The sequence below is a fragment of the Tenrec ecaudatus genome, chromosome 4, assembly GCF_050624435.1.
Source record: "Tenrec ecaudatus isolate mTenEca1 chromosome 4, mTenEca1.hap1, whole genome shotgun sequence".
NCBI lineage: Eukaryota > Metazoa > Chordata > Mammalia > Afrosoricida > Tenrecidae > Tenrec > Tenrec ecaudatus.
Genome location: NC_134533.1, coordinates 172,715,295 through 172,727,333, shown reverse-complemented (window position 1 = coordinate 172,727,333; position 12,039 = coordinate 172,715,295). Strand labels below are relative to the sequence as shown.

The following is a 12,039-nucleotide window of genomic DNA, read 5'->3' as shown; positions in this document are numbered from 1 at the left end:
TGGAGCCCATACAGGAAACCCTAGGGGGGCCCAGCATACCCTACTGTGTAGGCATGCCCAGCAAAGGATCCTACCATTCACTGTACCCCCATGTCCCAGAGGGAGTCCCCTTGAGCCAAGCCCCAACCCCCCAGGACTGGCTGTGGGTATGGATGAGAATTTCATTTTAAAAAAAGGTTTTGAGCTGCCATCTAAGATACAACTATTGATATGTGTCCTGGAGCAACAGAGAGTGAAGGAAATTAAAGATGTGAGGAAACAGTGACTACAAAGGACTAAGGGACCATGCATACTACCTGGAGACCAGTAAAACTAGATGGTGCCCGCCACCACCATTATGCACTTCAATCAGGATCACACTGGACAGAGGGGGGCAAAAGGTAGAAGGAAATAAAGAAACAAGGACCAGACTTACTGGTCTGATAGAGACTAAGTGGACCTCCTCAGACTGTGACCCTTAGACACCGTCAAGCCTGGAACTGAACCCACCACCTGGGAGCCAACTTCCAGAACAATCAGAGAGTCTATAAAGCAGACCCTATTAACACCCTCTAGGAAAGTCCTGCTCCGTACAATCAACCACACAAGACCAAAAGGGCAGCATTTGCTTCCAAAGGAAGCGCAGCAGGATCAGGAAAGAGACTAACAGATAGGAAGGGATCATTCTGAAGGGATCATAGCTAATGTCACAAAATAAAATCCATAGACATTGTCGAATGGAAAGTATTTGCTTTGTAAACCTTCACCTAAGGTCATTCTCCTCTGGAGCTGCGGGGTGGGTGCAAGCTGCCAGTCTTTAGCCACAATGCCACCAGGGATTCCTGGCATATCATTATCTAGAAGGAAATGTTGGTGATGGTTTTCTTTTCATATTTACATATGTCAAACTACACGCATCTCAAGGTATACCCATTGTGTTTGGCCGGGTTGACTAGAGAACCAAATCCAGTGACACTCACATATGTGTAAGAAAGAGCTTTCTATCAAGAAGTAATTATACATCCAGAAAACATCGCAGCCTAATACAACTCAAGCCCACAAGTCCGACACTAGTCCATCTGTCCCCCTTCAGATGCACAGAGTCACATGCAATGATGCAGAATGCAGGAAGATCACAGGCCTGGTCTGGGGGCCCAGGTACATGTTGGGTGATTGTTCTACACTCCTCCCTTTCCTGTCTCCTAGCCTTTCTACCTCCAGCGTGCATCCTGAAGTCCCCTTTCTTGTATCTCCACCACACTCCTCCAGCCCAGGCCAGCAGCATCTCTTGCCTTGACTCTTCTTTCCATCCCTGTCTACCTGTAGTCCCCACCCAACAGTTGAGTTCGCTTCTCAAACTGGTCATCAGATCATGCCACACATCTGCTTAAGGCTCGCCATTCACTTCCTTCTGCAGGTACCCTAAGTTTATCCTATGTACGGCTCACAGGGTCCCCCAGGTCCTCACCCTTGCTGACCTCACCTGTCTGACCTCAACCCCTCTGCTTCTACCATAGTCACACCAGCCCAGGTGCTCGCATTTCTTTTCAACCTGCTAATCTTTCTCACTGCAGCCCCCTGTAACGGAGAACCTCCCTCCCACGGAGCCAATGCCGACTCATAGTGACCCTAAAGGGCAGGGTAAAACTGTCCCTGCAGGTGTCCAAGATCATAACTTCACAGGAGTAGAAAGCCCTTTCTCCTAAGGAGGGGCTGGTGGTTTCGAACTGCGGACCTTGTAGATTGTAGTCAAACCCATAACCACTACGCCACCAATGCTGTTCTTATGGTCTCTCTCCTCCTGGTCACATCAAATCTGTATGAGGACACAGGGGCTTGCTGCTGTTCAGTAGTTTTTCAAAGCTCAGGGAAGCCCCAGTGTGCGCTGTGGCTGGGAGGGAGAGGGCGCGGGCCCCCGGCTTCTGCTGTTGATCCTCCTACAGAACAGCTTGGCACTACCATGTTCGCTTTGCTGCCTTGTGGGGCCATCTTTCTGCTCTGAAACCCAGTCTGTCTCTTCAGGCCTGTGCCCATCGCTGGAAAAACATCTACTATGAAACGGACCACATTCTGCCGCATGGCTTCTGTTACATCATCCCGTCCAACCTCCAGACCAAAGGCAGGACGCTGATCCCCTGCTACGAAGGTGAGTGCTGACGGATCCTCCCACCTGCTCCTCCTCCCTAAACCAATGTTTCCCATGGGAAGCAAGCACTACTACCTCCTTGGGCTGCTGGGACAATTGGGGAGAGGGGGGAGGGGGGACGGCTGCCAAAGCAGATACCTACACTTTACCCTGATCATGGGCTGTAATATGAAGTTTTTAGCTGCCAGAGCTGGCATTGAATAACACCCCCCCACCCACACCCCAGAAAAGGGGCAGCAGGCCAAATAAGTTTGGGGTAACATATGTCCTGAATGATCCTGAGCCCCCTCCACCTTTCTCTGCAACTTCATCTCTAACTAGTGGCTAGCACTGCTCCCTAATGGCCTTTGGGGAAGGCAGTGCCACTTGGTACCTGACGTCCTGCTTGAGCAGTGAGGCAGGCAGGAAGGGGACCATGGTTTCCGGCCCTGCCCAGCTCGCCCTTCTGTGCCGCAGATCCACAATCAGTTTCTATCAGCCCCCATGACCAGAATTTCGACTGTCAACCAACGACCAAACCAAACCCTTAGTTTCAGATGCTCCGGGGCCTTGGGGAAATTCCTGCATCCTCTCTGGACTTCAGAGAGAAAGAATTTTCCTTTGAAAGTCACTGGTTGAGCCAGCTGCTTTCTATCATCTCCTTCAGCCCCAAAGGACCATAGGCACCTGCATAGCTCCTGACCGCACCTGCAGCCATGTGCCCTGCGGCTGTGTAGAGAGATGACCCAGGAATCAAAAGCACAGGAGGCAGCCACCTCGACAGAAATGAACCCAAACCACCCAGTGTTCATACCCCAAGTCTGGCTTTCCTTCTCAGAACCCTGAGGGGTGCCTGGAGACAGGGCAGTGTGTTTGCCGTGTCGAGAGCTCCCCACCAAGGGGCTCCGAGTCTTGGAAGGAATCTGTTTTCTCAGGCTTTCTGCTTAGAACCATCCAAGGCCCGGGCACTGAGGACAATTGCGTCTATCCTGATTAGTCAGGCCAAGGGAGAGTGTAATGGACCAGAAAACGCAACTGCTTTCTCTTGCTTGACAGCTTATGCTTCCTGGTTTGCTCAGCCTAATCCTGAGTCAGCTGGAAACCGGCTCCAATTGCTGGGCTGTTGCCATTCTGATCTCTCCCAAATTGTGTATCTGCTTTGACATCCCTGTGTTGGCGTCATGCCCACGTTTCCTCGGGGCCGTGCTGGGGTTTCCTAGGGTTTGAATTCCATCATCACCGAATGGGACTTTGAGACATGCTCTCTGGACGCAGGCGCGTTTGTGTCTTGAGGTGACCCCTCCAGAGTGCAGGTGGAGGCTCCCAGGGCCAGAGCAGGGCTCTCTGCTAAATGGCCCCACAGACTGAAACTACCAGGAACCCCAGGGAGGCAGCAGAGGCCTTATGGAAGGACGAGCTGCCATCTGTCCTTTGTCTCTTCCGGCCTCCCGTGTCAGCATTTGGCAGCTCAGGAAACCGAGCTCCGGCCCTGTTTACGTTGGTCACCCTGGTCGGAAGGAAAAGAAACTCGTATCTTAACAGGGATGATAGTGTCATCCGTCAAGAGCGAAGGAGAGGTAACGGAGATTCACAACGTGTCAAGGCTGAAAGTTCAGCTTACTTCTGCTTTTCCTTCAGGAAGAACCAGTGGGGAGTTCGGGCCACCAGGCTGGGGGGAAAGGAGGCAGCCCCTGGATGGCCCACACTGGTCTGCAACGTGGGCGGCACCTCTGTTGCCTCAGGAGACAGCGCACGGGACGGGACAAGGGGAAAAAGCTGTCCCCAACGCTGCCTCCCCATACGGCCACTCGAACAGAGAGCCCAAGGGTGGCCCTGAAAGATGGGAGCGATACTGAGCGAGGCTTCGGGGTTAGCAGGAGGCCCGTGTGGATCTCATTTGATCCTTACAGAAATGGTTTGTTTGCTTGGGTTGGGAGGACACGCGGTCCATTTGGGAAACGATTACAGAAACCCCCAGGAGAGAGTTCTGGACATACGAGAGGGAAACGGCGGCAGCTCCCAAAGGGGGGGTGGTCAGGCAGGTCCCACTGTGGGCAGTTGGAGCTCAGTGCTGCCTCCCCGCCCAGGAGGGAGGGGGTGACCTCTGGGAGACAGGGCAGAACACACAGGTCAGAGGTCTCCTCCATGGGGGCAAGCGGGCTGGGGGGGGGGTGCTCTTTATCCTTAGGGCACTTTTGGCCTCGGTGGCCAGAGGAAGCCCCCAGGAAGGAGCTGTGGGTGCTGAGAGACACGGGAAGGACCCAGGGGATCGGAGAGGGCACTGGAGACCTGCTTCGTTCAGCGTGGCTGCTGTTCTTCCGTTCCAGACGAGGAAGCCGGCCCCGGAGTCAGTCGCTCAACAATGGACGAACAGAGCTTTCTCAATCGGCTGACCTCAGCAAATCCCTTGGCGCCCCAGTGGGGATTTCCGATCGTTTGTCTTTAGGGATTTCTGCCTTGAAAGAAAAGGAAAGAAAAGCCAGCCAGTGGCCCACCCCTCCTGTACAGAGTGCCAGGCTCAGGGGTAGTGGGCCCTGCCCTGCAGGGGGACTCTGAGGAGCCTGGGCTCTCGGCAGTGAGTCCGGTTTCTCCGTTTGTATTCTAAGCCAAATCTGCTTTTGCCCTTAAAACAGCCCCTTCACGTGGAAAGACTTGGTGATGCCAGAAACAAAGCTCCCTGCCTCCAGGTGGGGGCGGACCCTGTTGTGGTGACGGCCATGGAAGTACTCAGAGCTTGCAGGGGCTCTCGGATGCCACCAGCCTCCCCGCTTTCCTAAGTTCTGGAGAAGGTGGTGCGACTTTCCCAGGACTGAATTGACTTTTTACCCGGTTACTTGTGGGGCCTCGCATGGGAAAGATAGCGTAGCATGGCAGCTAAGAGCATAAACTTTGAACCCAGAGTTCCAATCCTGACTCTGCCACTTGTTGGCCGCATATCCAGAGATCATTTATTTAGCCATTTGTGCCCGACTCCCGTTTTGAAGAGGATTGTGAATACTTATAACCGCCCTTAGAACAGTGCTTGGCATTTAATAATTGGAAACACACACACACACACACATTAATGAATGGATGCACTACACCCTATCCGCCAGTTTCCTGTGAGCAGATTCTGGCTGGGGTGGCCTCATGAGGGTCAGCGCAGAGCTCTGCTCCATAGGGTTTTCAGGGGACGGGGTTTTGGAAAGGAAATCGCCAGGCTGTTCCCCAAGGTGCCTCTGGTTGGACTCAACTGCTGACTTTTCAGTTAGCCACTTCACACGTTTGCTTAGCATCTGACGCAGCAGATGGAATCCGTATCTGCGTACATATCTACTACATGCGAGGCAAGTAAGTCTTCATCGCTGTAGAGTGCTCCCTTTGTCCCTCAGGAATGACGCAGACGTGCTTAATCTTACTTGGTACCAGTCACACCAGTAGACAGAACCCAAGGGACATAGTTCCAATGCTCAGGAAGGGGAAAACGGAGAGGGAGCATGGTGTTTTAAAGTGGGAGAGCCTGTGGGGAGAGGCTTCCAGAGCCAGGGAAGGTGACATGAAGGCAGGATTGTCTCATTTCACAACTGGAACAACTTGGGCCCGCTCAGCGGCGGCGGCCTGTTGGGACCCACGGAAGGGAAGGCCGGTGGGAGGCCATCCATTGTTGGCCATGGCTGTGGGGCCCCTGCGGGGCGACAGGGCCTGCTTTCTCAGGATGCACTTCTGGTGGAGGTGGAGGGGTGGGAAGACCACGGGAGAGGGGCAGGGGGCCCATTTTGGCGCACGCTACAGGCCCCTGCCTCGTGGCTCCAGGCATGTGTGTCCCTAGCCCTCCAGAGGGGATGGAGCCTGCCCTGTCTCTGAAGTGGAGCATATCGGGCTAGTGTGAGCAGCTCATGAGAACACAAACACGGGGTGGGGGGAGCCTCTCAGAGGCCGCAGGTGGTTGTGTGGTTGTGGCCTTGTAGTGGGTGTCCAGAATGGGATGTTAACCACAAGGTCAGCAGTTTGAACTCACGTAGCTGCTCTGTGGGGGAAAGACGGAGCTTTCTGTGCCCACACAGGTTTAGAGTCTCAGAAACCCAAAGGGAACCGTGCCTTCTGTCCTACAGGGTCACTAGGAATTAGAATGGACTTGGTGGCAGTGGGTTTGGTTTTGGGCTTTAGGGGTCCCCATGAAGATCAGTTGAGTTCTCTTCGGAATGTCAGCAGGCTGGTTGAAATGTGTGGGCATCTTTTCAACATGTCACAAGCTTTCCCATCCTTGAAAAAGTTGGTCTTTGGTTTGGCACAAAGACGTTTTTCTCATGATTATCAGGTGTTTCCTGTTTCTGGGTGGGTGGGAAATGCTGCCAGCATGTCCTGTCCAGAACCAGGAAATGGAGAGGGAGTAGGAAACAGAGAGGAATCTGGGCTGTGTAGTGAGATAAACGAATGGCGTTTACCTCCAAGTCTAAACAGTTTATGTTCGCTATGGGAACAGCGCGGCTGCTGCCACATGCCGTTTGGTTTTGTAGGAACAACTGAGAAAATAAGGTTCCATACGACCACAGAAGGGGGAACGGTTTGTAAAATAAGGAGCAAGCACTATAAAACGGTTACTATTAACCGAGTCAGGAGAGTGAGGCCGCCCCAAAGCTAAGCGGGGAGATGTTAGAACACGAAGCAGAGCGATGACTTTCATCCTTTGCCCTGGAGCTCACAAAGGCAACTTTCATCCTTTGCCCTGGAGCTCACAAAGGCAAGCGCCCAGAGCTTGGCAAGCCGGAGGGAATCGATGGAGTCAGCTTTCTAGTGTGACTAAAAGCCCTCACTAGTGCAGGCTAAAGACTTCTCGGTAGTGTACTTAGTTAAAGCACTGGACTGCTAAGGGAAAGGTTGGCGGTTCAAACCCACCAGCGACTCCCGGGTGGCAAACTGGTGTCACTCGGTTTTTATAAAGATTTACAGCCTTGAAAACTCTGCAAGGCAGTTCTTCTTTCTCCTACAGGGTCGCTGTGATTTGGAGCCGGCAGGGGGGTGATGGGGAATGATTTGGGAACAGCTATATTAACAAAAAAGGGTTCAAGATAAAAGACTGATCTCGGAATGTGATTAGACGCAATTGTATGCTGAGCCTCATTTTCAAAATTGGTCCTACCAATCTCAGGTTAATCCTGCGGAGCCCCATGGTGGTGGCAATGGTTAGCACTCTTCTCTCATGTGTTACCTGCAAGGCTGGGGGTTCGCGTCTACTCAGAGGGGCCTCAGAAGAAAGACACGACGGTCTGCTTTGGCACAGCCAGCATCGAAAACCCTCGAGCACACATCTACTCTGACACCCGTGACACGAGGCAAGGGGGTGACAGCTGGCAATGGGCTCCCAACCGCCAGGTCAGCAGTTAGACACCGTCATCAATGGCTGTGAGTTTGGGGGTTTTTTTGGTGGGACCTAACCCAGTTCCCCGCTCAGAGTGAACACCTAACCATTGTGGGTTATCTGATGGGCTAAGGATGCCTCTGGGGACATCGTGGCTATGGATTGAGTTGCTAGCTGCAAGGTCAGCAGTTTGAAACCACTAGTGGACCACAGCAGCTGCTCCTCGGGAGAAAGCCGAGGCTTCTACTCCTGCCAAGACTCAGAGTCTCAGAAACTCAGAGGGGCAGCTCTGCCCCATCCCCGTCCTGTAGGGTCGCTGTGAGTCAGAATGGTCCTGATGGCCATGGGTGTGGCTTTTTGGATCTGGCTGACTTTCTGTAATGCTCACTGTCTTACGGGCTCCCAGAAGGTGGCCTGCAGATGCCTCTGCAGTGATCAGATGTTGGGTAGGAAGCTGAGCATCATGAAAATGATTTTTAGAGCCCTTGATAAAAGTATAATTTCTTAAATACCTTTGAAGACGTCATTTGCACAATTTTATTTGCTTGGCAGGCTCTCCTCCCCCAGCCCCCCCCCCCCCCACTTTGCAGCCGATCCAAAGCTTAACTCTTGCCATGCTTAAATGGTAAATTTGGAATTAATTACTGGAGTCTCAATTCATCAAATGTAAGTGTGCTTTAAAATTGCCCCTGGTATCCCAAGGATTCTCCATGACCTCCTTGATTATTTGGAGAGGGACGGATGGGACTGGTTTTTAATTGATATTTTTTTTATAGCTCTGCCCATCCTGGGTTTCATATACAGAAAAACATAGAGAACAAAATGCAGAAAAACAAAACAAAACAAAAACACACACACTGCATCCTGCGTGATGGCAGGTTATTCACATCCCTGGTCTGTGGTCAGGGGGATTCACTGGAGGCTTCAACCATGTGTGGACCCTGCGAATGGATTTTCGGTTCCCTCTGTCATCCATAGCCTCCCGAAAATGGCAAGTGTTCACTCTTTAAGCTCTGATACCATCCCCTCCTTCGGATTTGGATTTTATCATTCACAATCCTTGGGTCACACAAGCTGGTTGTACCTTTTCCCTGTGGGCTCAGTTGATGGTCTTTGATTTCTAATGTGCTTTTGCCTTTCCGAAGCCTGCGATAGATTTCTCAGGAATGAAACAGAGCATTCAGGCAAATGAGGGGAGTCTGCCTCCCTGCCCCTCCTCCCCTTCTTATGCTGGAGGAGGAGTGAGCCCTGGCGGTGTAGTGGTTAAGCACTGGGCTGAGAACCACCTGGTGCTCGATGGGCAGTCTGCTTCTGGACCTATGACAACCTTGGGTACCTATGGGGCAGGTAGGCTCCCCCCTGTTCTGCAGGCTCTCCATGAGTCGGAATCAACAGGCCGGCACACAGCAACCACTTTGAAGGCAGTGTCTCCATAGGGGGTGAAAATCAGTCCATAACTATTGCAAATGAAAAGCAATGGACTCATTTTGTTTTGTTTTTGTTTTGCTTTGGAGAAAACCATAAAAGGCTAAGTTGATCTGTTTAAAAATTCAACGACAAGCCCCATAAAGTTTTATTAAATAAAGAGCTCCACATTTCCATAGGACTTTATGGTTTCCAAAACACTTTCATAAACATTATCTCATTTAAGTAAATATAGCAAATTAAAAACACAAAAGCATATTCGGCTCTATATGATAGCCATTTATGGCAGAAAGACAAGGTGACGGAAGGCAAAGGCGGGTGGTCCAAGGAACCAGTCAGGGCTGGAAGGGGGAGGCCAAGGACTTCTACCCCAACCAAAGCCTGCCCCCCTTCAGAGTTAAGCATTGTTTTTTTAAATCTCAGGAAAAACCACATTTGATACTTCAATTGTGGAGCCTTGGTAGGTGGCATAGTTGTTGTTCATTGGGCTGTTAACCTCAAGGGCAGTAGTTCGAAACTACCAGGGGCTTCTTGGAAGAAATAGGAGGCTGTCTACTCTCTTGAAGAGTTATAATTTCAGGAACTTGGAAACCCACACTGTCCTATAGGATTGCTATGAGTCAGAATTGACTTGATGGCAGTTTGGTTTGTGTTGACAGCGAGTGAAGTGCTGAGAAGTCAGAATCCACCAGCTTCTCCTTCGGAGAAAGGTGAGGCTTTCCACTTCTGTAAGGACTTGCAGGCTCAGGAACCCCAGGGGGATGTTCTTCTCTGTCCCAAAGGGCTGCTGTAGCCATGGAAAGCCCATGGGAGAGTCTGCTTTGTCCTGCAGGGTCACTGAGAGTCAGAATTTCCCTGGCAGAATTGGCATTAAAGTCTTCATTTTGGCCACAAAAGGTAAAGTTCTGTTTAGATGGAGCTGGGGTTCTTTTTTCCTAAATTTTATTTATTTTCCCGTGGAGACTACCTATAACAACACAAACGGATTACACAACATCTGCCAGTACAGTGATATTGATCACACCGCCCCCCCCCCACTTTCTGAGTTGTTCCTCCTCCGTTTCACATAAACTCACTGCCCTCCCGCCCCAGGCTGCTGGCTGATCTCCTGAGGTGCTCTTGTCAATTGGATCCCACATGCACAGGTCGAAAAAGAGCATGCTGCTAAGGCAGACTAGTTCAGCGAAACTACTTTTGGTTGTAAGCTTTTTTTTTTTTTCAGGAGATATTTTTAGTTTAAAGAGTAAAGATGATCTCAGGGTGTTAGTTTCAGGGGTTCATCCACCATCCATGACCCCCCAAGCCCAGGATCCATGAGAACTTGAAATTCTGTGCTCGTTTTTCGGCCCTTCTGACCAGGATTCTTGTATGGAATCTTTGATCAAAATGTTCAGTAACAGCAATTGGGCACCATCCACTTCTCCTGGTCTGCCAAAGAAGGCACTTAGCCACACATACCAGATCCTCTTCCTCTTCCTGCCTCTCCTTCCTCCAGCGCCCGAAGGTGGAGAGAGACCAATCGGCATGTCCTGGGTAGTCATTTGCATGAGTTAGGGTTCTTGGTGGAATTGGACCGTCTCATGTGGGCGGTCACCTTCTTGGGAAGGATGAAAGATGATGCAGTGTCCTTACTGAAAGTGGAACTCATGCCTGCATGATTTCTTGCTTCTAAAGAGGGGAAGCAGGACTTCGCTGAGAGCTGGCAAGATGGGTCTCTAGATTCTCAGGTAAAAAGGAACTAGTTAAAGATGAAAAGAGAAAAAAGAAGTTTTAAGGACAAGAAAAGCGTCCCTGGAAACGTGCGTCGTGAGGGCGGCATGATAAGTGGCAGAAGGGTCAGGAACCTCCGCCGGGTCCTGGCTAAGGTTGCCGTGTGGCTTTCAAGAAACCACGCTCCTCTTTGAGCAAGAGAGTCCTTATCCGCCCAACGAGTGCACAAAATAACTTGGCTAGAATTTGTGAGATCACCTCTGAAGAGCTTTCTCTGCCTCAAACGCTACTTTCTACTTCATTGTAAGGTTCTGGCTCTAACGCAATTTTCTCTCCATGTTTGCTCTAGTCTAATTATGAATTACTTTTATAAAATCCACCCCTTCAAACGCTAAACCTTGTGATTAGATGCTGTTATGAATACAGTTATGTCCCACCAAATGTGTGTTGTACATCGTTACCCCTGTGCCTGGGGTTCTATCCTCCCATTTGGAATGTGTTGTCTTTGTGAGCTGACTGTTGGCGAGGTCAATGTTGAGCTATAAAAGAATGTGAGCCAATCAAGTAGAGAAGAGATGGGTTAGATCGGGAGCGAGGAAGCTTTTTTTCCTGCTGCGATCCATTGGGATATTTCTAACATTATTCTCGGACCATAAAGCTCCACCACGTAATTAACTCACTCCTGATGAGATGGATGGACACAGGGGCTACAATCATGGGCCCAAGCCTAGAAACAGTTGTGGGACTGGCCCAGGGCCGGAAGTGCTTCATTCTGCTGTGCTCAGAGTCACTGTGCATCAGGACCAATCAGAGGGCATCTAACAACAATGACAACAAGCAGCAACAGTAACCACGTGATGGCTGGAACGGCTTCTCCTTGGTAAGGCGAGTGATGTGAACTTGCATTAATGAGTTCTTGGGCTGTAGGCAGCCTTAGGGCGAGACCTTCCCCAATCCTGCATTATATACATGCCTTTCTATGTAAAATCTCCAGGGAACTAGGAAGCAGAAGCTGACCAAGAGGAAGCCTTCCCCTGGAGTTTGCGCTGGGTCACTCTGCGGGTTAGGTATTGGGCTACTAACTGCTAGGTCGTCAGTTCAAACCCTAGGGGGCAAGATGAGGCTGCCTGCTTCTGTACAGATGCATCATTTGCAAAACCCTGTCGAGCATCACTACGAGACAGAATCCACTTGATGGCAGAGGATAGTGGGAGAACCAGCACTCTGAATGCCCATTTCCACCCTCGTAAACAGGGAGAATATAAATTAGCTCGTGATAGCCATCCACTGTGGTATTTGTCACCTCAGGACTTTATGACCCGAAGGATGGAATGTGGGGGTGACCTCTGAGGAAGGGTATTTCCTTCGGTGTCAGCTGTCCAAGTTGATTCCATTGCTATGATGTCAGACAGGCCCACCCTCCAACGCTCCTACTCGTTCTGACACTAGCCGTCCCTCCCAC

The 12,039-nt window shown here is 50.8% G+C and overlaps 1 protein-coding gene across 1 annotated transcript in view; it reads left to right on the top strand.

The window, feature by feature from the left end:
- ITGA9 (integrin subunit alpha 9) overlaps positions 1 to 12,039 on the top strand; it is a 367,262-nt gene that overhangs the window by 32,961 nt on the left and 322,262 nt on the right. Inside the window, exon 4 of the mRNA XM_075547054.1 lies at positions 2,002 to 2,125. Coding sequence (XP_075403169.1) covers positions 2,002 to 2,125 — 124 coding nt within the window. The remainder of the gene's footprint in view (positions 1 to 2,001; positions 2,126 to 12,039) is intronic.